The 27,996-nt window shown below is 37.0% G+C and overlaps 1 protein-coding gene across 2 annotated transcripts; it reads right to left on the bottom strand.

The window, feature by feature from the left end:
* Nucleotides 1-1,236: 1,236 nt before the first annotated feature.
* On the bottom strand, nucleotides 1,237-23,323 carry LOC113228576. Of its 2 annotated transcripts, XM_026461929.1 has the most exons (5): nucleotides 23,111-23,323; nucleotides 21,910-21,933; nucleotides 20,980-21,078; nucleotides 20,816-20,881; nucleotides 1,237-1,291 (listed from the first exon to the last, which is right to left on the bottom strand). In XM_026461929.1, the coding sequence occupies exons 1-5, from the start codon at nucleotides 23,300-23,302 to the stop codon at nucleotides 1,259-1,261; spliced, it is 414 nt and encodes a 137-aa protein (XP_026317714.1). In that variant the 5' UTR covers nucleotides 23,303-23,323; the 3' UTR covers nucleotides 1,237-1,258. The 2 variants fall into 2 exon arrangements, with proteins under 2 accessions (XP_026317714.1, XP_026317715.1); XM_026461930.1 differs by lacking the exon at nucleotides 21,910-21,933.
* Nucleotides 23,324-27,996: the final 4,673 nt, after the last annotated feature.

Below are 27,996 nucleotides of genomic sequence, written 5' to 3'. Positions count from 1 at the left end.
CTGCACATTGTTATATTGTAACCTCTGCCTCACATTCAGCTGGATTATAAACATGCAAAGAAACAGCACTTAGGGCGGAAACAATAATTTAAATGCTTTTTGTGCAGCCATAAAATTGTTCGTTGTACGGTATGCGACCACTTTATACAATTACCTTTGAAACATATTCCGTTGAATTGTATAAGTGGGACATGATAACACTTTGTTTAGGGGAGGAAATGGCAAATTCGACGTTACGTCTTTACCTTTTTTGTGCAACCGTAAACATTCTTTCTCGTGTGGAATGCACCACATTACGCAGTCCACAATGTCCGTAGCGAAATTCAAAGCATTTCCCCATAGCCGCACGCGCCGTCAAGTCTGCGCTAGTGCTTCGCCGATGTCTTTTTATCCTAGTACTTGTATTAATGGATACGACATTGACTTACAAATAAATGGACGACGGGTCTAATACAAAAACCACGAAAAAAATGTCCCAAGTCAACCTATTTAAACGTAGTGACATTTCAAGGAATATGAAAAAGCTAAAACGTTGAATTTAAATTGTAATGTCATCGCAGTACTGTCTAATTTTGCTTGCTTTGCTGTCAGTCGAACAAACGAAGACTAGAGCCTGAATGGCGCTCTGTATACGATTTAAACGCCCTATAAGTTCGGACACTTTTTAGCGCGGACCCGACGTCCATATAATTGTAAGTCAATGGGATACGAGAATCATGTTCATAACTTTCAACGTAAGTATGTGAGCACTTTATATTTTGATGGCTTTATGATGTAAGTTTCTTACAATACTAGTTTTTAATACGTTTAACATTTTGACGACCTCGATGGCCCAACGGTTTAAACTGTAGGCGCTGGATGAAGAGGTCCCGGGTATGATTCCCGGTAAGACTTAGTCGGAAATGAACTTTTTAAATTGGCTCTGGTCTGGTTGTTCTGGGAAGTGCCCCAGAGTGAATTCCTTTGCTCCGGTACTCATAGTACAAAAAATTTCTTAGTTTGATACCAGGCAATTGTATGGTTGTCTGGCACATTAAAAAAAATATATAGGTAGTATTCTTTTCTCGTTGGTGTTGAGCAATTTTGAATTAGACGTTTTATTGTGTGTTGTCTCAAAATAAACAACACAATGCCGAATTGACTACTTGTAAGGAGTAGATAATCATCTTACCTAATATCCCTTCATTCTTTCCAGAAGCAGATGCGAAATTGTTGACGTACTAATGTCTATCCCGCTTGTGTGGGCGATCTCCGGTCCTCATTGACACATCCTGTCTTCAATTGCCCGTCTCTAGACAGAAAGTGTTTAGTATCTACCAATTGCACATTCTACCACTGACCTAATTCTTGGAAATTAGATAACCAGGTCGATAGTCAATCATACATAGGGTAGTTACACAAGATATAGGTTACGGTCACGATTATTCACTACTGCCGCAGATTGTATAGAAATAACTTCATTCAACGCAGGGATTACTTTGTGATAGAAGGATCCATATAGAAGGATCTACTTATTTAGACAAAATTCGTAATCGACAGTTTTGACACGCTTGTTAGGCAATGGCATAATTAATGAAGATCGAAATAAATACTTAACGAGAAATAGTAATGAGTAAGATTTTCGTATACTGTTTTTTATTTGTAATTTAAAGATAGTAAGTAACAAGCTGACGCACCATATACGGAGCTATCCCTGATTGATAGTAACGACTATGCGCTCTCAAACCATTTTTTCCGAACGATATAACCTTATTTGTCGAGTCGAATCGGCATCGCTAAATACAGAGGACACAATGTGCGCTTTTTATGTGGACCCATTGAATCAATTTTGCATTTTTTCTAGTGTTTTTTGCGCGGTTTCGGAAGCCGCAGGTAGAGGGTACTCTAAGATCCGGGTCTCGCATTGTGTTGGACTATTATTGTGATTTAGTAATGTTTACAAATTCGCAATTTGGGAAGCAATAACTGTCGGGACACATCAGCTGCGTTATGCGGCCAATTGGGTTACACGCACGTTACGCTTCTCTTCTGGCATTGACAATATTTGCTCTGCTAACAGACTGCCAATATTGAAAAGCGTGTTTTACAAGTTTCTTTGGAGTATTTCTGGTTGAGTTCTTTGTAAAGGCCCGACTCCGGATTATAGGGTTTTCGAATTCCGTGTCATTTAAATGTCACTTGCATCGCATGTGGGTCTCGGATAAAAATTTTCCAGTTCTATTATTGTGGACAATTCTTTATTTATTCTTTATTGCATTATGGTTATTTTGTCCAATGTGGCATACCAAAACCTGGTTGCAAACTATGGAATTCCCTATAATATGGGACACCAGAGCAACGGAAACACTCCGAGGCACAACCCAGAACACCCCGGCGAATTTAGAAAAGTTGATTTTGCAAAGCCGTTTGACCTACTCGCACCTCTGAGTTTTTCGGAATTTATGTGCGAAATTTAATTTCAAATTTGCCATGAGTGTTTCGGTGAAGGAAAACATCGTGATCCATCACGTCGCACCTGCGCGTCGAAGAAGGTTCACAACTCTCGGAAAACGTATGAAGTCTCCCCACCCGCATTGGGCCAATGTGACAAAATATTGCCTAAACTAGGTACTGAAAATTAACCTTCATCTCAAATGCGTGATGTTTATGCGTTTTTTTAATACAATATCAAGTGACGGGACGAACAAGTCGTGCGCCTGATAGTAAGCTACACGCCTGCCTACAACAGTTACACTGTCACTCAGAGCATTCAATCGCAAAGCTATGAGGGGCTCTGCCACTGCATCCTGTCACCCTGAGACATAAGTTGACAAGTTCCATGTAATTGTGTCCATAAATTAGCCTGTATATAGTCCCTGTGCTGGGCGCAGGCCTCCTCTTATAATGGCTGGGGTTATAGTTCCAATGCGGTTTGGAAACTTCACGCACATAATTAAATTGCTTTGCAGATGTGTGCAGGTTTCCCCACGCTGTTTTCCTTCACCGAAAAACTCATGGTAAATTTATAGTTATATTTCACACAGAAATTCCGAAAAAGTTAGAGGTGCAAGTCCGAATTCGAACCCACAACCCTCTGCTTGAGACGCGGTAGGTCAGTCCATAACCATGTTACCATGGTTTAAAATGTTGATAGAACTTTAATTTTTTTTCAAATCGAACCTGAGACCTCTCTCACCTGGGCCACCATGGTCCAGATTAAGATGGAACGAATACAAAATTGACAAGTTATGAAAAGATTTTACGATAATCTTTATGATGCATACAATGCTATTATATTAAGTAGGAAAGGGTTCCTTTTTACAAAATTCATTTGACCGTAAATTATAACTGAAGAGATTTTAAGAAAAGACTTGCTATTGATTATGAACACGTTGCATAATGTCTAAATACGATTGAATAAAATGGAACGTAAATGGTGTAAAAAATGGAAACAAACAGTAGTAGTTAGATGCTGTCAACCGTGACGGGTGCGTGAATCGGAGCGGCGAGTGGACAGGCCGGTATGTGGCGGAACTAACAAGTCGTGTTACCGTTTGCCGTATTTTTACCGTAAACTGTAAAGCACTGCCAAACACGCACTACGCAATCCGCTTACGATCTATTATGCTAATACTACTTACGTACCTATTATTTGTTGATTAAGTATTCTCAACTTTAAATACAAATTATTTATTTATTTTATTGTAAGTCTTAGAACTAGATCGCAGTTCAAAATTATGTAAAAAAAACAAACTGAACACAATGAGAAAATCACTTTCATATGAACGACGAGACGACCTCCGTGGTCGAGCGGCTTGTTCACTGGTTTTCATGGCCATCATGGTCACCATCTCTGAGGTCCCGGGTTCGAGCGCCATCCGGATCAATGTATAAAAACATACTTTTCTATATTGTCTCGGATATGGGTGTTTGCGGTACCGTCGTTGCTTCCGATTCTTATAGCCTTGTGCTTCAGTTTAGTTACTTACTTTGTGATCAGAGCAACGTATGTGATGTTCTCTAATATTTATTTATTATTTAGGTATATGTGAAACGAAATATGAAGTACGATACTTACCGACCTACGTTATCATATTAAAAATAATAATAATTGTTTTAATATCAATTCACTTGTAAAATTTATGATATAATGAGCGTTCGACAGATTAGATTTTAATCGGAATAAGTAAAGTATTAATTAACGTACCTAGGTCAACGTCTGGCAATAGAGGAGCTATAGCGCCCGTGTAACACCTTTTAGCTCATTCCGCGGCATCGGCCATTGTTACGTGTGAAAGCAATTATACAGCTTTTATACAGTCTTGCGTAAATTGTACAGAAGCTACTTACGATATTCGGGATTATTGTCTGTTCTGATTGCGAGAGGAACTGTACGGGCTGGGAATTCTTATTGTTTCCAATTAATTGGTGTAGAGGTAATTGGTTTTTTATCTTACTTTTAAAGGCTATTTTTATTTTTTAATTAACATATTTTCTTACCGCTTCGAAATCTCTACTGTAAGGCATGGACTTATTAGATACACACTTCGCTTACCAGTCTGCCACATTACGTTTGAATCATTAATGCTACACAAGGCGTTAGTAGATTACGGTACCGATGATGCAAAAAAGGTGAAGGTGGTCAATTATCACGGTTATTGTTTTTGCGCCCGCGCCGGGCCGAATGCCGCCAGCGCCGGTGGTAATGTTTACTTTGTCTCGCGGCACGCTCCCTATAATCCTAAATAACAAATTATGAAACCGATGAAAAACCCCCCTTAAGCTGTCGGCGACCCTAAAGATAATGTTTGATTGTACACTAATGACAAGGCGCGGACTCGAACCCATCTTTTGTGTAAAGCCGACAGACATTAACGAACAAACAAAAAACATCTATTTTCTTTTCAATAAGGTTCAAAGTGCGATTAAAATTGTGATAGCTATTAGTGTTTCTACTAAGGAGGTCCTGGTAATTGAGCAATCATCTACTCTAGCTTGCGGTAAGCTACGCATCGAAAATAAATGAAATTTATTATTTGTTTTATTTATTCGTAGACCCACGCATTTTGCTCGTATTTACGATGAACAAATTAGTTTAGTTCATTCGTTTTCTTTGTTTACGTTTTACTGTAATTAAAAGGTATTGAAACAAAGCTAAAGGTTACGCGCACGGGCGCGCGGACGGTGTAAGTGTATAATGTATCTTTTTACTGAGCTTTACTTCTGACAAACAAGATGTGGAATAATATAGAGTAAAATTTTGTGCTGTAAATTTCGTGTAAATAAATATAATAACGTATATAATGCAACCAAACGTGATCAATGGGTATACGTGTACGTGGGATTACAAGAATGGGTGCCTGATTTTGAGCGCGATAAGCTGCGCCCGCGCACAATGACAACGCGCTGCGCTGATTATCTCCAGTACATTTGGCAATTCTACAAACAATTAAGTTCATTAAAATAAAAGGTATAAAACATTCACATTGTATGGGTGTCATTTAATGTTTTTTAGCATCTGCACAAAGTACCAGAACTGTTCCCAGTGCATACATAGCAGATAATGCAAAATGTAGAGCTGCAGTATTACGAGAACGATCTTGCAAATTCCTCTGGATTTGACTCACCGATACATTATGTGAATCATATAAATTTTAAGAATACGTTTTGCACTGCACATCCATCAGACAAGTTACCAAATAAACAAAACACCTGATTCAACCAGAAATCCTGTGTCATTCTTTAAATATACCTTTCGATAAAACATCAAAAGAAGAGTCAAACAGCTCGTGACTAATTTAAATACGATCCACAGGATTAACGCCAGGAAATCTGACAACAGGATACGTCAATTTAAACTAGTCGAAACTGAGACCAAATGCAATGAAGCACACCTATCTATTGTTCTCGGCGGGAGTAATTCTGGTGGAGTGCTGTTCGTTGCTTTTTGAGATTGAAACATTATTTTAAGAATGGAATAAAAACCGCGTCGGATGTCGTACATCTTATAGTGTGGACGTTAATATGTGATGTGGTAAAGTGGCAGGACGTGAGCGAGTAACAAAGGAGCTCGTCTAAACAGGCCATTAATAAGGAGGCGGCTCGCGAGACTCGAGCGGACTTCCGCCGCGTTCCGGGAACCGCTGGTACAGTCCAGACAGGAATAGCACCAGCCCTTCTCATCACAACTAAATAGCGATCAGTAGATATATTACACATACTGGTACTGTATATACAACGAAGCGAAAAGTCGAAAAGACTATAAGACTATAAGACCTATAAACTTTTCGTACATTTCATCTTTTAGACGCTTGCAGATATAAGGATGTTAATACATTTGCAATACAGTTCTTAATAAAAGCGTTATTTTGTTATCTCTAGAGTTCTGAACGTGTAACTTCTTATATCACATTGGAAAAGTTGAATCTCTTCGCCTCAATAAAATTGTCACCGGTAAGCGGAGGATCAAAAACATTCTAAAAATAACAATAAAAGTAGAGTTTTTTTGGAGGTTACTATAGAATCGTCTTAAGGTGCCAAATTGAGAGCCCTTACTATATTTTTACACAATATCATCACATTCTACAAAAAGGGACACTTTACATTCAAATACGAAGGAAGAATGAGATGTGAAGTCGGTTCGGACCACCTTGTTAGTAATAATCGGTTTACAGATCTCGTCAAAGAATTTTCATATTATAAATTATAAATGGGGCTAAAAAGAGACCGTGAGACGATTGTAATTCTTGTGTTGATTAGTCAGTGCAATATCCCAATAGTAATATTTTACGCTTAAGTCATCGTAGTTAATAGTAATTTTAAAAACAATCATCTGATGTATAACTACTTGGATTACAATTTAGTTATCGCGATTTCAACATTGCGCGAACTATACATTATAATAATTGTTAGCGGGAGCACATTATTTTGTATACATTCTGTTAAGTAACGCTGTTATTTTTTTAAATTTCACGTTTTTTATCTTTATTTTTATTTATTAAATTTATTATTTTTATATCTATTTTTAAAGCGCGTATATGACGCTAGACGTTGAAAAGGCAGATTGTTCAATTTCTGGTGAAAGCGCCTACGGAGCTCTACAAACGTGCGCAAAAAGCGTATTCGAAACCCGTCTGTATCGTGTTTAACGGGTGTTTTTATTGATTCATGGAATATGATATCTGATAATTATTAGAATATTTTTCAAGTCTTCAAATGTTTTACCAATTGTTTAAAGTTGTGCCACTAAATTTGTGTACATTGTGCAAAGGTTTATTGACTGCGACTGAATCTTGTTCGAATCGTGTTATAGAGCGGCATCAGCGCGTGCATAGACGCTAATAAAAATATTCAGTACAAAAGTAATTAAAAATGCTCGCGGGAATAAAGTTATTAAAACTTTTTTCAGCGATATACAACGAAAAAATCACATGAGGAAAAAATCTGCAAAATCTAAAGACATACTTTGAACAAAGATTTCACCACCACTGGCTTTCATCGTTCGTAGCCTTCCGCACGACTTATCAAATTGATTTTTTGGTAATAGACGTGACGGGCGAGTAGCGTTCGATTTCCCGATCGGTCAATTATTTGTAAATAATCGATCGGATAGCTGAGCGCTACCGATCCAGACCGTATCCGTGCTCCCGCGCACCTGCTGTCACGAGCGCTCGACGACAGTAGATCACATCGTTGACCGATGACGAATCAATTTAACAAAGTTGATGAAATTACTAAAAATGTATCGACAGACATGCTATTGGACCATGACGGTTGTCAAATACTTCATCGGCATCTAAAAACTTTTCCCAAAGACGATCTATGTACTAGATATAAGTCTGGTTAATAAAAAGAAATACAGTCACAATAAAAGTAGAAAATTACTAAGATATATTACCAATGACCACCGAGATTGGAACACCTTACTTTATTAAGACGTGGTCGCGCCCGCGCCACTTGCTTGTTAGTATACGTGCAAGTGACAAAACAAACGGACTCGCCAACCAAATTCAAAAACTGTATATCGACCAATAACATGAATCTTTTATTATCAATTTTATTCCTAAGCATTTATGATATTAAGTTGAAGATCGTTCCTGATATGAAATGCATGTATTTGGGAATAATTTTTCATATAAGTGGGAGATGAGAGCAGCGGGGGGCGCCGACAAAGACCCCGGGGGGTGGCCACCGAGGCCTGCTTATGCGTATACCATATTCTGCCTCGGTAACAACATCGCGCTCAAAATTACTAGCGTTACCTTCTGAGTATACAGTAACGATTAGCAAACATCTTGTGAAAATGTCATTCGATTATAACTCGAGGATAAAAGGAGAAATAAAGAAAATTGCGCAAGATACTCAAATCGGTACGATGATGTCACTCAATAAAGTTCATCAAACAATAAACGTCTTTAACAATGTTACTATATATCCATTCGTAAAGTTCATTAACGGCGTGGTCATAATAAAGTTTTTCTAATATGAACGACGATTTTAGAAATGTTTCCTATTTGAATGTTGCTTATTAAGTATTGGTCATTAACACATAATATGATATAGAGTAGTATAGTGCCATAACTCTGCTGTACGACACTGATTTGCTAAATACGTATCAAATCTCAAAGGAAGTCATGAATCTTAATGTTATTAAGAGTCCAATAATGTGGAGTAAAATACCTGTGAGTATGGTCATAATTTACGGTCTCACTTATGTTAACTACATAAAGTCGTTAATCACTAAACTGTAAATTCCATAACGTCAATTGTTTTTAAAATAAATCTTTGCAGGTACTCATGTACTTATGTATGTGGCGCAATGTAGCCGTAATCGGTAAATATGAACTGCTACATATGAATTTATGGGTATAGTATAAACACGTTTAAATTAATCTGGTTTGTTTTGTACAAATGTTTATCAATATTGCCAAGCAAATGTCGTAGGCAAGAGCTTGAAGCGGGGTCAGGGCGCGACCGCGTAGGTTTGCGTTTTGGAGTGGCCGCCCACCGGCGCACTATTGTCTACCCACAACGCAGACGCTGCGGAGACGCAATCTCACCTTATCATAGATAATGGGTAACTAATATGAAAGATAAATAGCTAATTGCTGCTAACCGAATTAATAGTTAATTATCTAATTCATAAAACACAATGCCTCCCTTTACCCAAATTAGCGTCTTCTCTGCGAACATTGAAATGATTTCGAGTTCTTAGTTTTTGCGATTATGACACAGTGAAAATAAAACCATTTTCTCGGATCTACATTAGCAGTGACCATGGGTCCTGTAAGGGGTCGGAAAATTTTTATTTTTTAAATAAAACAAATATATGCGATTTAGATCGAAAAAAAGTTGTTTTATTTCCAATAAAAATATTTTTTTTCTAAATTTGCAACTATTCCTAGATTAAATAACAAATAAATATATAAATCCGTTTTCTACCCAGAATGTTGCGCGAGGCCATAGAAATTTTAAAAAAGCATCCTAATTTCAACAGGGAAGGTGGTTTCTCCGTACCACTAGCACACCCCGGACGCGCCATACAACGGGCGAAAATTATTTACCTACTACTACTACATACAGCAAGGCGCTAGCTGCACATGCGCAAACGTGTGCGTGGAGTGGCAGGGTCAATTACCCATCACTTTCTTGCACTATTACGTTACATGATCAGAGCGGCAACATAGCGAAAATGCTAACGCGAATCTATTATCTATGATGAATCCTAATAATTACACATGTCTATTATGTATTTATATCGATATAATATCATATTTTTCATTAACTCACTAACTAGAGTAATATTGAACATTTATTTACAAAATATTTTAAAAGCACTTAAAATGTTATATTTTGGACATGTACTTTTAAATAAGGTAACCAAGATATTTGAAATTGCGTGTCCAAGTTGATCATCATTACTTATAGTCCATTTCAATAGGGATGATTCTGGTGACGTTTGAGATTTGAAGTTTCTAGAGATGTAGTGATGTAAAATCGCATGAAAAAATCTTATCGAGATAATTTGTAACGAAGAGGGAATCGATTTACAGAAAATAATTCAAGAAGAACTAATGTCAAAGTAATTGTGTAAATATGTCTGGGGATAAATTTTTCGTTGTAATTTATGTTGTATCTATCCCTAAAAACTACACAACCAAACAAAAAGTCAACAATAAAGCATAAAATCAACACAAACGAAACGGAATTTGAACAATTACTCCAAAAAGATCACGCAAAGTTAAAAACAAAATAAAACCCTCTAACAAGGTATGTTAATGCCTCGTATTGACCCGAGTTATACAAAAGCCGATTCGATTTATCGATTCTTTGGTGTAAATCTCTATGGATAAATAATCCGTTTTACGCATGAAGGAGTTGGGGTAACTTATTTTTATATTTATTATTTCATTTTCTATCTACATAATGTACCACAAATTTGACTTAAAATTACATCTACAACAAATATTGTTTGATTTTGGTACATTATAACAAATTTAATATTTATTTTTGTAACCTGGTTGACAGATTAGTTATAAATCGTATGCGTGCAACGTAAAAATTAGAAGTTTCACAGAAGTCATTCCTATTGATATGGACTATAGTTAATAATTAGGTATGTTTGCTACTTACGTATTATTTATCGGCAATATGAATTGAAAATTCGAGAACCCTTGTGTACTAGCTCACGAAGTCATGGCGCCTCACTCATTATATTGATATAGTAAATCTGTATTTGTTATACATACATATATATTACTCTGCAGTAAATATATGAAGAAAACAATAACTGAATGAATTTCAGACAAGTTTTTTACTTACCTACTTCGTGTCATCTTTCGGAAAATGATGACAAACAGCCGTACACAGCACAATTCACGACCATTATAAATAGTAACGTAAAATGATGTTTTATATTAACGTACAAGTTTCGTAATGAATAAATGAAAACTATATTCAAATATCAAAGCCGTCTTCGCGTAAAAACGGCTCGCCGACAGCCTTGTTGTCGTTCAGTCAATGTGACCGGCAATGTGCGGGGCGTGGTGCGGTATCTAAAGCTAGGGAGGGGCGGAGTGTCCGTTCTCTTCACTTTTTGTTCTCAGCCACTAGTTTGGGATCCAGTATTTCTTTTGATAAAAACATCCTAAAGAAACATTATTGTTTATTTATTTCCAATTTACATTAAGTTTGATTGATTGATTGATTGATTGATTAAATTCGTAAATTTTATTTAGCAAACATTCATGTTGTTCAAAATAATTTACGTAACGTATGGAACGCACTGGAATATTGTTTGGTAACTCAAAATAAGGTTTTAAATTAATAACTTTGGTAACTAAGGTGCAAAATATATATAACTAACGATTGTATTATATTAAACATAGCTAGTTGATGACTTAACCATCTCATTCAACCGTGACCATGGCACCTATAAAGGTTGGTTTGCTTGAAAAATCAAATATACGTAAAAAATAAATAGTTTCATTTAAAATATGTAAGTAAAATTGAGCTCGTTTAAGGATAAGTACACAGCATCAACAAAAGTATCTAGGGATCAACGACGTTTATGCTAATTACTGAAAATCAGGTTTTTTTTTAATTTTTAATTTTTATTTTTTAACACCAACGTATTTTATTGTCGGTTTCATTTTCAAATTCAAATTATAAAATTGACCAGAAAAAATCTGTCGGTGTTAAACACGATTAAAATATCTGAATTAGCAAAAACGTGCTTGTTCCCTAGACACTTTTGATGAGTGTATATAAAATAAACAATTAAACCTAAATCTTAAAAGTTATCGGTTTTCAGTGCAAATTGATCACACGGTGCGGCGGCGGTATTAACAGATCAGTCCTTTAGAGAATGCCATTATTTTGTCGGCGACAAAGCGTCTATTTTCTGAAGCGCAACTAATGCATGGTAAACAGCGCATTAGTGGCCACTACTTACCACCAACAATTGAGCGGTGAACTCGCTGCCGTCCGTTTCTCTGACTTATTTCAGACGATTCTCGGTAACAGAGGATTAAAGCGACTTGTGTGGCGACGCAGACGTGAGTCTCAGTTCCGTTCGGATACGGATGTAAAATAAATTGTTCACATCTTTTATTTATTATTTGGAAACACGCCAGCCCTGGCAGGTATTAAGACACCCAACATCAAATTAGGGGTGATTATCTTGCGAGGCATAGTCAGTAACTACTCAATAAGCATTCAATTCAAACTTTTTCTTTGTACGTCCATTCATACGACATTTGGATAAAAGGCGGAATAAATAAGAGTGAATCACAAGTAATAACGTATGTAATAACTCTATACATGCAGGAGATGGATATTATTAAAGATTTAGAACAATGGCAGTGAATAGTGAGCAATAAAGAAGAAAGGTGAGCGTGTCAGGGCGTAGGCGTGAGAAAGGCGCGAGGGCGGCGCGGGCGCAGTGTGCCGTGCGGCGCGGGCGGCGCGGCGGCGGCGTTGCTAATGTACTAGTCAAACACGCACGTCTGCACTACTGCCGAGCTTTCATACTTTAAAATCTATTAAGGCATGTATCTACAAGCTCAAAATGAGAAAGGGTGATTATTTATATATCTTCAAAGAGTTTTGTAAACCTTGTAGGTATGTTATACCTAACGATGTTTTCCTTCGCCGTTAAAAGCAAGAGCTAAATTTAACCTATAAAAAATTATTAAAAAGACTCAGACACCCTTTCAAGAAGCGAATTTCGTTTTGCAACATCGTGCTTCCGCCACGCAAATTGCATTGGGTTACACATTTAGGCAAGTACAAATTAACTCTGTGACCACCGTGGACGCTTTCAAGCGCCGTATATTAACTTAGAGCCTTAGAGCGTCAATGAAACCCTTTAATTTTCAATTGAAATTAATACGTAAATATTCAGATATTCCTTGTGTTATTTATATATTCTAGTTAAGTATGGATTCATAGTTGCATTTTAGGTTTAGTTATGTTCTTCTTTGACTTAGGAGAATTGAATTAATATTTAAGCTGGAAATTCATAACATAACTAAACGTAAAATGCGCACTATATAAGCTTGGCGTCTAGGGAACGAAACTAGTTTTTGTCAGTGGCAGGCAAAAGGTTAAAACCAAATCAAACGTACTGGTAACATTAATTATAATCTTATTCAGTTGCTACTTCTCTTTACGCCAGAAGATAATGCCTAACTATCGTAGTATTCAGTCTCGGCTTCATTAATTTTCCTCTCGGCTGCCTCTATCGCTTCCCTCATAGCCGGCCATCAATAAAAAATGCACGTAAGCAAAAAGCGCCTGATATGCATACGTTAATCGAGGTAAACAATATCACGCTCGACTACGGATTAATGAACTATAAATACCTATGAGGAATAAAGAAATAAACAATATCCGAAATAGATTAATGGTAGATGCGATTTTAGCTTAGGTACTCAAGAAGAATAAGGGCGATCTGTCAAAGACCTATCTATACTCAAAATGTAAAGTAAAAAATATTAATTGGCAAAATATTGTGAGTTTGATTAATCCTAAAGCAAAAATGTTACTCTTAATGAGATCCCACCCATCAGAAGCCGTGTGTGACCACCGGCACTGACTGCACCACAAATTGTGGCAGCGCTGTGATCGTTATCAGCGCCATCCACTCTCGCTACTCTCACCACTAATTGCCCTGCTCATCCGCCATGAAATTATACCATTTATACACATATATTTCAAAAACAATAACCTAGAAAGCTGATGAATTTAAAGATATTATCACTCTTTTTGTACTTTAAGGATTTCGATTTTTTTTGCAAAAACGTATTCGGATTAGATAAAAATATGCCATCAATAACTTTGAACTCAGTATTACAAATAATATTAAAAAACTATAAACACGCATATCAGAAATTAGAAAGGTGTTCAAATAAGCGTGACAAATAACTGCCTTCCACTGATGCTATTGCCTATTATTTCCTACTACAGCAATCACCATCTCATCGCATCGGTCAGTCTCTACAGGTGGGTTTCGAACTCAGTGATTTTTTTAATTGGCAGCTCCCTGAGAATGCCCGTTAATTGCTCTCTAAGCCACGTCCTCTGTTATTATCTAGACGTCAAACATATACTGGTGCCTGTATTAGGGGCGTTTACCCTATATTTCCATGTGCATAACTATGAATTGTAATTCGCGCTTGTGTGAACATTCCCACTTCTATTTAATGCTTGTTTTATTAGAAGTCCTTCTAATATTGTTTAAATTTACATACTTCGAGTATAGGAACATGTGCACACGAAACATATCTACTCTTTATTTACAATAAGGTATCGCTCGTTGCAATCAGTAGCGTATTGTGTAGCTGGCGTATTGTGTGAGGCGCAGAATGCCAGAGATGATTCGTCTGTGGGCAAGCAATTGCCTGGGGCTGCATGACGAATCCAATTAACAGTACCAACGAATGTTGTCTGACGTACACTATTTATGTTTCCTCACAGTCGTACTGTAAATATTTAGCCGAGGCGTCTGGCATCGCCCTTGTCTTATCTCCAGATCACACGTCAATGGCTTCACGGGTACCCCCGATGCTGTCGATGCCGTCGACAGCACACACGCAGGATGCAAGTTTGTAAATAGTGACCAGAAAAGTGGTACTTGAAAACTTCCGTGAGCAGATAATAGTAGTTTATTTATTTATTTAAAGGTGGTGGTAGATAGCAGACACGTGTTTTAAATATCACGGATACAGATTGCGTTGTAAATCAAAGAATCGCGCGTCGGTCGCCGCGCCGGCGCGGTCGCGTGCGCGTGGGCATCGACAGGTGATGTCGGTCGATTATCTGCTAATTTATACGCCGCTCAACTTCTGTTCTTTGGTATTATATTATTCATTTCGACACAACGCAAACGAGATCGCTAAATATAGAGAGTGGCATTCCAGGCACAGGCGTCTTGTACCCTGTTAAATGTCCATTTGTTTTATTATCCTTTTTAGATTACAATTTCTTATTTTAAATGGCAGTTGTCGGCTGAGGCGGGATCCTATTTGGAGCAGAGTGCGATTGTTACCGGGTGATGTCACGCCACACTGTGGACGGGGCCCGTTTTGGAATCTTTACGATCAACACCTCCACATATTTGTAACAGTTCATTCACCGGCTCCAATGATGTGAATGTCATTGTCAACTTAGATCTTTATCTACTTGTGATATGATGAGTTTCCCTTATTTGTAAGACTTAGATCATCCGCTTTACGTTTTTGTGGTTTAGTGACCACAGTCGCGTTTAAGAAAAATGCAAATAAAATTCACGATGTTGTCGTAGTAATAATATTCTTACGAAATATGTTTTAATATGATATGTATACGATCTTACACGATTGTAGAAGGTATGTAGGCAATTTATATTCCGTACAGTATGAGCAGGCCTCTAATATAAAATTATGCCACAACCATACAGAGGTTCCAATAAGAGCGTCAAGGCCGAATGTATAACAGATAATTTGACTATGCTTAATGAATAGCATATATAATTTATATTCTACTAACTTCGACAAATATAAAACATGGAAGTAGACATTAGAATTGGAGTGCACCACATGCAATTTTACAAATTTCGTTTTCCCTCTACTACATACTCGTATGTATCCCGAGCACTGAACATCATGGTAATTACCACCCTAAATCAGTATCCCTTTTTCGTTCGAATTAAAACGTAATTGAAAAATAGAGAAATTATTTTTTAAATTGAGCGTCAACAAACCCTTTCCTTTAATATCGTAATCTACGTAAACAAACTCATTGTGTAGGCACAGGTGCGTGTGAACTCACCGCGCGTGAAATTACTGTAAATTTGCTCCGGTGTGGTCTTAGAAAAAAAGTGTAAATAAAAAAAATTAGGAGCCGTCAACCCTCGATGATTCGCTACGGCGACCTCCAACCATCATCATTTGTCCTCTAGAGGTCCATCTAGTGAACATTATCACGGAGGGATGCCAATGCCTTACCATTTTTTGTTTAACAAATATTCTCGTAATGACTACTCACTGAAACAAAGTTTTTGTACAAGAACTTTGCGAAATGGAAGATATAGTTTTTTATGTTGAATGTTTATGGAATGCGGTCACCTTCTTTTGGGTGTCCATTCTAAACATATTTTGAACAAAATGTTTGAATAATAATGTGTCGTAATCAAACCAATTAATAATTACTTGGTCTCAAAAAATTCGCTAGGCTACCAAGGTCGTCATTTATGTAATAACCTAATTTTTGATTTCCCATCGAGACGGCTACCTATTTTTATTATACATATTACGTACGAATTAGACATTAATATCAATCCTTAAAAGTTCTTTAATTATATTATCTCATTGTTTGTCCTCTTAGTTTGATGCTAAGTCAGGTTACTTTTTTAGGAATCGTAGTGTTTCATCAAGGGGTGGGATCAAAGCAGCGACGCGGTCCGACAGGCGCCAAGATCGCAACGATACCGTCTAGAACAGTAATCGTCAATAAAATCTCAATTTAGATGGCACCGATACGCGTGAGTTACGGACGGACCTCAGTCCGAACACGAAAACCTACTCGCCTGAGGAATGCGCCCTCGACAGGACCTGCTAACGAATTGGGTACCCGCTCCAAATTGCCTTTGACATATATACTAGTCAGATAATATCAGTCCAATTTTTAGTTTTTTAATATATTGGATACACTTTCTTCAATTGAATCTAACTCCGTCGTAGCACGTCTCCATTAAGGGTCACTACTATATAAAGAAAACTCGATTCGCTAGGCTTCACCCATCTAAAACTGAGTCCTACATCTTCCATCTTCGCAATCGTCAGCCAGGCAGGTCAAAAACTTCCAAAGAATCTTGGCGTGTATTTGGACAGATCGCTTACTTTCAGTAAAAACTGTGATAGTGTCAACAAGAAAGTGCACTCCTGCAATAATTTACTGCAGCGTCTGATCGCCACCAAGTGGGGAGCTTTCGCCACAGGTCATGCGTACTACTGGGTTGACACTTTTCCTTTTCTGCTGGCGAATACACGTGCCCTGTTTGGAGTCGTTCTAACGATGCAAAGTTAGTGGATACAGTCTTAAATGAGACCTGCCGGATCATAACTGGTTATGTTAAGCCGATCTCGGTAAGATTGCAGTATCCACTGGCTAGCACATTTCCGCCAGACATCCGCAAAACTGTAGCGGGCTATTGGCTGTCGACACTCGGCATCCTATGCACAAACTTGCCAACTTGCAAATTGCCATAGCTGATCTGGAAGTCCTTTAATAGGCTTCGGGCTGGCCGAGGTAAGGACAATTTGTTCAGGTGGGGATTTTCAGAGAGTTGTAACCTGGATTGTGCAGCGCAATTCAAGCGATAGCCCTTTTCACTTCGTGCCCTGCATGCCCTAATACCTACACGCTTGACGATTTAATTCTGAGTTCTGGGCCACAATAGCATATTGTATGACGTCGACACGATATGAAGAAGAGGAAGGGTGGCTTCATTCAAGACCTGTCCAGCCCCTCATCACTTCGATCAGTTGTTCATGTCCAGTATTGAGAATATTACATACTTAGTTGCCAAGTGTTTTACACTTTTTGCACAGAAACCTTAACATCTTAAGATCGCGTGCATTTCTTACAACTTCGTTGTAATTATTTACTAAAGAAAATTTAAAAGGTCAAGTCTTGAAGTATTCCTAGAATTATATAATCTTCGTAAAGTAAGGGTTACAAGTTGCGCCCGCAACCAGGATCGTGCACGCCTGCGGCAGTGGTGGCATGCCCCAGCGCCGGCGCAGCGCGACGTCCACCATTGCCACCTCGAATTAATGAAGGCTTGACGCCTTGCTGACAGCGGCACGCCTACGCCTATTTATAACCTGCCTTTTCGTATTTTTGCCCCCACGCTGCCGGCCATTCACAGATAAGAAGGACCCCAAAGTGAGCATTTAAAAATAAATTTGTCGAAAGTGATAAATGATGGATATTACCAATAACTTTTATTATTTCGAATTAAATTAACGATCCGAACCGAACGTCTACCTTTTCTCACATTAGAGGGATCTTATCTGGAATGATTGCTTCCATTACCTCGGAGAACGGCCGAACATGTTGTTTTGTAGGTACGGAAAGATAAAGAGATTAATGCGGAAAGCTATTAATTTTGATTGAGGTGTGTTTATTAAATTATTGCTTTTGTTTCCAGAATGCGATATTTGTGACGCACCGTGAGCTTCTAAAAGATGATTCAACAGATATGTTGCATGAAAACGTTTACCTACATATCACCTCGAGAAGTAAAATATACACAAATACTACTTAGTCACTGAATGTGATAAGCGTTTTATGAGTTTAGACACATCAAAATAATTTATAAAGATTAATTCCAAAATTCTCTGCATTGCTGCATTGTTAAAGGCTAAAATTAAACATTATGACCATTTCATAAATTGTTTGGCATGTGGCTCGTTCCCACAGCAAGCTTTAATACATTTTCCATGTTCCAGTTAGCGCCCCATAAATTGATTAAGGGTCCGCGGCGATGCTCAAAAGTTTTTTGTGTTAAGACACAGGTATCGATGGCATCCAAAGTATAACACTACTAAATTAAGGGAAATCCAACTCAATACTAAAAAGACATCAGCTTAATAGAGGGGACAAAATCCAGGCAATCTTTTCGCGACCAATTCTGTGTAATGGAGTGAACTAATTTCCTGTGAGGAAATTGGCCGGTGAGGGCGCACGATTTGCCTAAAAGCTTCTGTTCCAGTCAGCATTTCAACATCAATCATTCGCTTTAGGCCAGTGGAAACATATTTTCATAATAAAACGATAAGAGCTCATGGGCCTGTGGATGAAATTTATTTTCTTCTATTTTCCGTTGATGTTTTTTTATACAATTGAGGTCATTCTTTAGGGAAGACATCGAGAATTTACCATCTTTTTCAAATAACAATAGCTTTAAGAAACAAACGAGTATGTTTGTGTTTCGACTATTATATTGAATGCGAAAATATAAATATAAGAATAATGTTTTTCACAACAGTACGTACCTACAGGAGTGGCAATTGATAATTTAGACCAAGAGTGTTGGTTCAAACAAAAAAGCGCAAGGTGACAATATAAATAACAATTTGGCCCACCCCGTTCGAATGTGCTCCGGATTAGCATAAGAATGCCGCATCACGGACGCCCACGAGCCTCCACTGTCCCTCGTTGTCTCTTTATACGTCGAATTTAATTTTGATTTACGACGATCCACACAATTGTACGCAAAACATTAAAGCGACCTAAGGAGTGACTCGAGCAAGGATGTAACTTGAAAAGTCATCGTACCATCACGTGCCATGTATGTTTTTGCCGCAGCATTAGTTCAATAAACTTAAAATTTGTGGGATTAACTGTACATGTACCTATACAGACGCATTGCTCGAATTTAACATTCATTTGAAATTTAAATATGAGAATGAGTTCATACTATTGGCTAAATTTTGCATCCTTTACTGCGTATTAAATAGGTATAAGTTTCAGCCAAAAGGCTTATAAAAGAATATTAAGGTTCAAATGTCCAATTGAATTAATAACTTAATTAATAAAAGCGAAGAGTCGACGGGTGGTCATATTTCACGACCCACGTTAAGGTGACATAAAGTGCTTCTTAGGATCCTTCAATGTAAATAATGTGGACAAAAAATAAAATAAGTATGTACTGTTATAAAAACCGCATAATCATTAATTGAGGATGCCCTTGCATTTGGCACATTGGTATGTTAAAGTGATATATGAGGATCATCTAATTATTTTAAACAGCTCATAAATTTTTATAAACACTTGGTTTTATTTTGATAGTTTCATAGAAAACTTGTATTGTTTGTTATGGTAAATGCACTCATAGGCGGTGTCATTTAGCAAACTGTGCTGCCTACGTTGTTTCCAGTACACACGTAAAAATTAAATACCAATATTTATTTAATTAAAGACCATTTCGAACGTGTAATAATTACGACAGCCTAAGTACTCGCTACCAAGGTATCTGTTTAATTAAGCCCATTCGATATGCTAACAAAGAGTTCTGCATTTGTATACTCTAAGGGACACATGGCTCTCACAAGAAATCGCCTTTCATCATTTACAGAACTATTCTAGCTTTGGTGAAAAACATACATAAACATTAAAAAGTAATATAGGAACTATCTTTCTTTAGATACTTGTGTGAAAAATGTTTTAATCAAAATAAAAACGACAGTGCTCAGTGTTAATATGCATTTAAGATAATATATTTTACCATACAAAAATAAATGCCCACCTAATAAATCGTGGCGGACCTTATCGTCTTTCGAGACGCGACAGAAAGAACCCGATAAGGACGTGGGTCCTTTTGGTGAGAGAGATGAGTAGGAATTAACTTTTCCGTTTGCGTTACCTTCCCATGTGTACAACAAGGCGAGACGGCTTTCGAACTTTTTACCCGTGTTTATTGGTTTTGAAGGCTTGGAAGGTTACTGACGCGAGTGTCCAGAGCGTAATCGGCGTTGCATCTTAATTTAGTTGTCTTGTATCTGTGGGAGGCGCGCGGTGGGACATAACCTAACCCACTGTGAAGGTAAAGGACGCCGGTACACTGACGCATACGTTGCTGCATTTATTACACGTGACCGTAAAAAAGAATTTATGGACCTAATTGGGTGGGTAATGTAGGCTATTGTGAATAATTTAGGGTTCTAACCGTAAAGATATAAATTAAATACAATTTTACCTATTGTGGTGCATTTTTAAGGTACATTCTACCTAAAATATGTATTACGATTTTAGCTGTTTCTTACGTAAGTACAGTATGTAAAACACTCACCACATTGACGAACTCCGTGAATGTGATAGCGTCACTCGTTGCATTTAGAGCTTTGTCAAGTAGAATCTACAAGAAACATTTGAACGATTATAAATGGGACCATTATGTAGATGGTATCTGTTTATAATACAGGTATTTATTGCGTACTATGATAGTCACCTTACCTCTAATTTGTGAGGAGGCACCTGTGCTATAAAATCTGGGTGTCTAAGAGTCTGTATGAAATCTGGCCACGGAATCTCGCCAAAGCCTTCCGGATCAAACTGCAAAGAAATATGCATTTAATTACTTAATCTCAACATCAGCGTTATTTCGTTACGGTCACGTACAGTTCATGTGTTTCAACTTAATTATGATTTCAAGAGAGCACCCGAACGTAGCGGTCGTAATCGTATGGTTTCACAGTGTGTTATTAATGCAGTAAGTTCGTGCGATTCCAAAAAGAATGGAACAAAAAACTTAAGCGCCCCTATCTCCTACCTCGCATTATCTCAATGTTTCGTACGTGACAACACATTGTTTGATGCGCGGCGCTACCGCTTCTCTTTATCTGCTTTTATAAAACTTTATACTTCGCTCCTGTACATTTTAATCAGTCAAAGGCAAAATCAAATTCTCTGAAATTTGTTTCCGTATCGTAAAACGACAGTTTTAATAGGTTTTATGAATTATGCGGGGTTAAAATTCGAACCATTATAAATAAATATAAATATTAATGAACATCACATAGGTTGCTCTGATCGAAACCAACACAAGTGCTTTAGTTACCAAAGTAGGTAACTAAAGCACTTGTGTTATGGTAATCGGAAACAACGAACGGTACCACAAATACCCAGACCCGAGACAATATACAAATTTTCTACACTGACCAAAATCAGAGGCACCAGACACCATGAAAATCGGTGTTCAAGCCACTCGACCACGGAGCTTGTCGTTACCATTACCATTGCCACTACGACCCCTTGAATAATATTCGTTAACCGTAAAATAGAATAACTATTTATATACTGTTTTTTTTACTTATTTATGTAAACATCTACTCATCATACCAATATAACCAATATACTACGTGATAAATCTAAACGTAAACTTACCCTGTCGAAAAGGAGGCGCCATTTCTGAAATAATAAGTAAAAAGTTTATTCATGGCTCATACCAATGTGGTCTGTGACTCGTACAATGACTGTAAATAGTAATTATTTATACTCTCATAGCTTGTATACAATGACAGACCAGCACGTTTTGTAGCAGCGTCCCACAAATTATACTTTTTCAAACATAAACATATATTTATGTTACCACCCTACAAAATACAGTAATTGAAATCCAAAAATCATTGATTCATCACATATTGTAGTCATGTTGAAGTTATTTCACTAAGAAGTATTATTAACTAACTAAAATCAACGGAAAAAATGTTTGTTTTGGGAGTCCAGTGATCGGAATAGGTAGAACTTATTTACCTAAACTTCGATAAACAGAGACAAAAAGTGGAGACTGCCTTACGATTCGGGAAATCACTTGTCAAGAGCACGTCAAGCTTGATACTTTGTACTTTGGATCGTTCTTATCGTAAGCGGCGTAGAATTGGGTTTAAGTCATAAGTGTCAAGCTTGACGTGCTCTTCACCCTGTACGTTAAAAATTGACGGTATTTGGGATAGATAGGTACAATGTATTTATCAAATATTGTACCTGCCTCAGTGGCCGAACAGCTACCATACCGAACTGCCACGTAGAGGTCCCGGATTCGATTCCCGTGCCGGGAGAAATATTTGTATGACCACTGCTTGGGACACATTGACAATATAGAGTCGATCAACTAATCCAAATTTTTTTGGCGTAAGTTATTTAAGTTTGTGTTTTGAGCAAATTTGTATTATTTTCCGTTAAATAGTGTATTTTTATTTTTGGTGACTTTTTATCCATTGTGCACCATACAATAATGAATTTAACAAAAATTAATAGTAATAAATAATAAACAATGGCGCCACGCCCTTTCGCCATTATTCGTGAGGGTTTACCCTGTTAACGAATTATTATAATATGATATGATTTCAGTTATTACTATAGTTCATAAAGTTTGACATGATGTGTCATTCCATTGAAGCAAAATTTTACGAAGCATATCTTCTACCATAAGCTCCACTTACTACAACACTTTGATTTAGTAAAATCGGATACCATAAAAATTATAATATATCTTTCATTGTGTACTGATTATTTCTTTGTTTAAGCATCATATATCACATACCACCAGCAATAATAATAATGTACCAGTAATAATTGGACTTACGTCATGCATCAACTCTCTTCGAATCTCTGCCTCATCAAGTTCTGAACCCAAATCCGTATGATCAGTGTCATAAAGAGGTTCGGCGGCGCGGGATAATGAGCCCAAAGAGTCTCTGGCGGAGGCCAGAGATCCTGTAACCGTTGGAAGGACGCCGGCTTCAATGCCTGACTCCATAGACGTGTTCGTCGACATGAGCGTGGCGGTAGCGGCGGGCTGGCGTACCTCGCCACCGCCACTTCCCACCCACACCGACATTTTACCTCCACCATCCACGCGACCCAAATATTTACTCTTCACAATAAGTTCGCATTTTCACACCGTTATTGTCGCTAGTTCATAAGAAACTTCGGATTTACACATAAAATTCAACATTAATCTGTCTTATTAACACTGATAAAATACTTAAACTTCATTGCAACTTCCGTCTACAGTCACTAAAGAAATAATTTTAGTCTGCTATACACTACTTTATGGCACTTAATTTTGGACACACATATCATGGACAATATAATTTTCTTTATTCTTGAAATTTAACCCTCAGGCTTAGTAATTTTTTGACACTCGTTGCCTATCTCTTAAGTGGTTAAATTTGAAAATATATTGGACAGAATTAATGGGACTGTTAGTTGGATTGGACGTGCAATACAATATAAGATGTGGACTTGGAAGAACTACTATCTACTGTATGTAACAAATGTAGAGATACAGAGGAAGATCATAAGGCACGTAATTTTGTTGATTCTTTTTAGACTTTATTATGATATACCTGAAACAAGAAACATACATTAATCACCTGGCTGGCAATCTGTGTAGTACTCAATCTGTGAATTAGGTTTAATTTCAAACTTAAATCTATTAGCTATTTCTAATTTGCCGAATTGTTGTGCGATTATGGTAAATAGCTTTTTTAAAGATTTTCATCGAAGAGCGGACAGGATAAATAAATAAATATTAGACAACATCACATACGTTGCTCCGATCCCCAAAGTAAGTAACTAAAGCACTTGTGTTCCAACTCAAGACCCGAGACAATGTAGAAAAGTTTTTCTACATTGACCCGGCCGGGCAACGAACTCAGGACCTCAGACACTGTGAAAATCGGTGTGTAGCCACTCGACCACAGAGGTCGTCTTAGAGGAGACTCTATGATGTAGTAAACTAAACCTTTCATATATAAAGCAGTCCCAAGATAACAATATAAAGAGTCGGAGTAGGTACATTTAAAATACAGGGTTTACAAGGCTAGGAACGATTACTCTCCTTTGTTTCATTCCGTCTTTATGTGTAATTAGAACGGAATAACGTTTCTCGTGACAACAATACGTTTCCTACAAGAGTCCAATAAGTTAGGGAGCGACGTATTATTGCAGACTCTGTGAGGGGTAAGTTCACAATTAACCACATAGACATTCGTGAATTATTAGGCTATTCAATGATTCGGTCCGGGAATAACAGAGTTGGTTAAGAAATAAGGAGAACAATAATAATACTACCTACTCCATAATTTTATGGAACAATGCAGTTTACGTGAAGAACGAAAGAAGTACCTACAAATTACTTAGCTATTGAAGAGTTAAATGATTTTTAAACCTTAATGTAATATGGTAGAATTGTGTTTTGTACGTAAGTTTGACTGATTCGCAGTAACTTTTGACATTTTACTATCAAGACAAGTAATTTTAACTCTTAGCACTACTAGGAATTGAAACTATTTTCCGGATTTAGCACTATTATCCTCTTAGCACTACTTTCAACAAATACAAATATCTCGTTAACAAATATTTTTGTTGATTTTATTGCGTGAAAGTCTGTGTTTGTAGGCACAGATGAGAACACCAAAGTCTGTTTTTGCAAATTTGCAAATATAATGGAAATTAATTAATAGGATCAGGCCATACTTTGCGAAAGTCCATCTTAACAAAAATGGAAATATTGTACGTAAGTTTAGTATGTTATTTATTGATTCGTTACTCTCTGAACCCAGTGGAGGTTAAATGATGTAAAAATTTTTTTACTGCCGTGTTTATTACAATGAAACTTAATCACAAATCTCTTACGTTGTCATTGATATTTCAAATGTAAAAAAATCCCTGCCCATGGACTCGTACCTTTTACAAGTAGCGACAATTCACTCATCGTTCCATTGACTTACAATTATATGGACGTCGGGTCCGCGCTAAAAAATGTCCGAACTTATAGGGCATTAAAATCGTATACAGAGCGTCATTCACGCTTTAGTCTTCGTTTGTTCGACTGACAGCGAAGCAAGCAAAATTAGACAGTACTGCGATGACATTACAATTTAAATTCAACGTTTTAGCTTTTTCATATTCCTTTACATGTCACTACGTTTAAATAGGTTGACTTGGGACATTTTATCGTGGTTTTTGTATTAGTCCCGTCGTCCATTTATTTGTAAGTCAATGCATCATTCATTACACTTAGGTAGGACCCAGAGGACGGAAGCAAAATGTAATTTCCGTACAGTGAGATAGGCAATCGAGGGAGGCCCGGTCCAGAGGGTTCAAGCCCCTGATCGTTGCCTAGCAACGTACCGCAATTTCATACCCCATGTACCTACAAAGTGCATGACACTTAAATTCGCGATAACTTAGAATAAATAAATGAAATAAAATAAGTATAAAAATAATAAAATACTATAATAATAAAATATACTCCCGGACACATATTTCGAGCCACTTTGCATTATCAGTATTAAATATCCTTACCTTAAATAATGTTTGATTGTTCAATAACTAATTGAAGTTTGATACTGGTGTACTAAACGTCAATTTCAAAAGGTTTTGCTGAAAATTTGAATTTGCGAAATCGGGAAAAACTCTTGCTTCAATTGTAATAAAACAAATTTTATTCTAGCACTTGAAAAATAAAAATGCAAGATGGCTCGATTTATGTGTCCGGGAGTGTATATTATGAGTATTGAATAAGATTAGGCATTTAACTAAGTAATGGAAGAATAAATAGAGCAGCTGTCTTCTTTTGGGTAATACGGGATCTTTAGAAACTACATAATATATCTGCGACGTGTCTTTTAGAGAAACCTAAAAGGACTTAATTTTACATCTCACTATTGACTTATTTTTGCTCAGATTTAATTTTGAGTTATATTTATTTATTCCATAAAAGCAAGAATGAAATAACATTAGAATAAAGGGAAAATTCTGAAGCTTTATTTCCGTCTTATCTTTTCCGATATACCGCTTAGTAACATTGACTTAAAAGATATCAAAATACCTACTTCAGTTTCCTTGAAAACACTAACTATAAGCCCTTACTTACATTATAGAATAGATACTAAACAATTGACAAGCATCAATTTGGTAAAATAACTAATTACTTAGTAACGACTTACCATGTTCCTTTCAATTATTCACGTACATAACTGTGTGTATCATAAAGGGGACTTCTCACGGCACTCCATTTCCCGAATATTACACATTTCGTGTCAAGAACACATTAGTTCAAACGCGGTGGACATTTAGATATGTCAAAACACGTCCGGCTGCAGTGAAAGTGAAAATGGCGTCAAGATTTCAGCGCATGCGTATTCTAAATGATACACGACGGTGCATTGATAGTAGCGTATCTCTACCGTATACACACATAATATTGATAAGTATATAGTCACAGCTGCAGTCATCGATTACCTCGATGGCTGAAGAAGACCAATTTAGTTATAGATTGAAATAAAGGAATATTAGAGATACCTACTTGGTCACTTAAATAGAAAATCACTCGTTGAATTTCTGCCACAAGATGTTCCTCTACGAAGGAGAGACTTCCATTTTAAAGACATAAAAATCTCATTGTACCGAGATTTCTTTTAGACGAATAGTATACGACATTATAATAGCGAATTATAATAGAATATAATAGCGAAATTTAATTTAACTCTTACCATGACTTTTTCGATGAAGGAAAACACTAGGTATTGAAAGAAAAAACTTTTCGTGAGGAAAACTGCACACATCGGCCAAGAAATTTAGCGTTGTGTGTGAAGTTTGCAATCTGCATTTATTGGGCCCGCGTGGGAACTACAGCTCAAGTCATGAGAGAAAACCTGTGCCCAGCAGTGGGACTATATTTATATAGGTTACTAATATTTTTAACGCATCGAACGCTAATCTACCAATTTACGGTACATTTTAGTTGTCAGTATTGTCGTAACATCTGCATAATATCTAACTAGAAGTTATATTTTCTTTATTAAAGTTAAGATATTTTTTCCAGTTCCCAAAAGTTTTCTGGTGCATAAGGGTGCAGGCGTAAACGAAGTTCGAATAGAAAACAATGGACAGCGCCATCTCTTGACACTAAGGTGTACTTGATTGCAATTTGGTAAAAATTTTTGCTATTTGCAACATTATGAAATACATTTTGATGTGGTAACACCATATAGTGTTCTGTGTCTGTGGACTGTGTAACACACTGTCATCGTGCTCTGGACCTTTTGGAGGGAAAAGTGTCGTTTTTATTTTGGCTTTCAATTATTTTGTGAAATCTAGTTTAAAGTGGAATAGGATAGTGCTATTGTGTCTTAATAGAAGATTAAAACGCGAACTTATACGAATCTCGAACTAAAATATCCGTATCGGCCCGTTTTAAGGAATCCCGAGTCAATCCAAGCACGCCGCCTCAAATTGCCTATCCTCTTTGTGGCGGCCATATTTACAGAAACATATTTAAACTTCATGTTTAGGCTGATGGCTTTGCCAAAGCCTTAATAAAAAAAAAACACTGTCATCGCTATTCGCTCTGGGCATTTTGGAGGGAAAAGTGTCGTTTTTATTTTGACTTTCAATTATTTTGTGAAATCTTGTTTAAAGTGGAATAGGATAGTGCTATTGTGCCTTAATCGAAGATTA

The sequence above is a fragment of the Hyposmocoma kahamanoa genome, unplaced genomic scaffold (genome assembly GCF_003589595.1).
Source record: "Hyposmocoma kahamanoa isolate Upper Pololo Valley unplaced genomic scaffold, ASM358959v1 232, whole genome shotgun sequence".
NCBI classification, from domain to species: domain Eukaryota; kingdom Metazoa; phylum Arthropoda; class Insecta; order Lepidoptera; family Cosmopterigidae; genus Hyposmocoma; species Hyposmocoma kahamanoa.
This window is presented reverse-complemented; position numbering and strand designations above follow the sequence as displayed.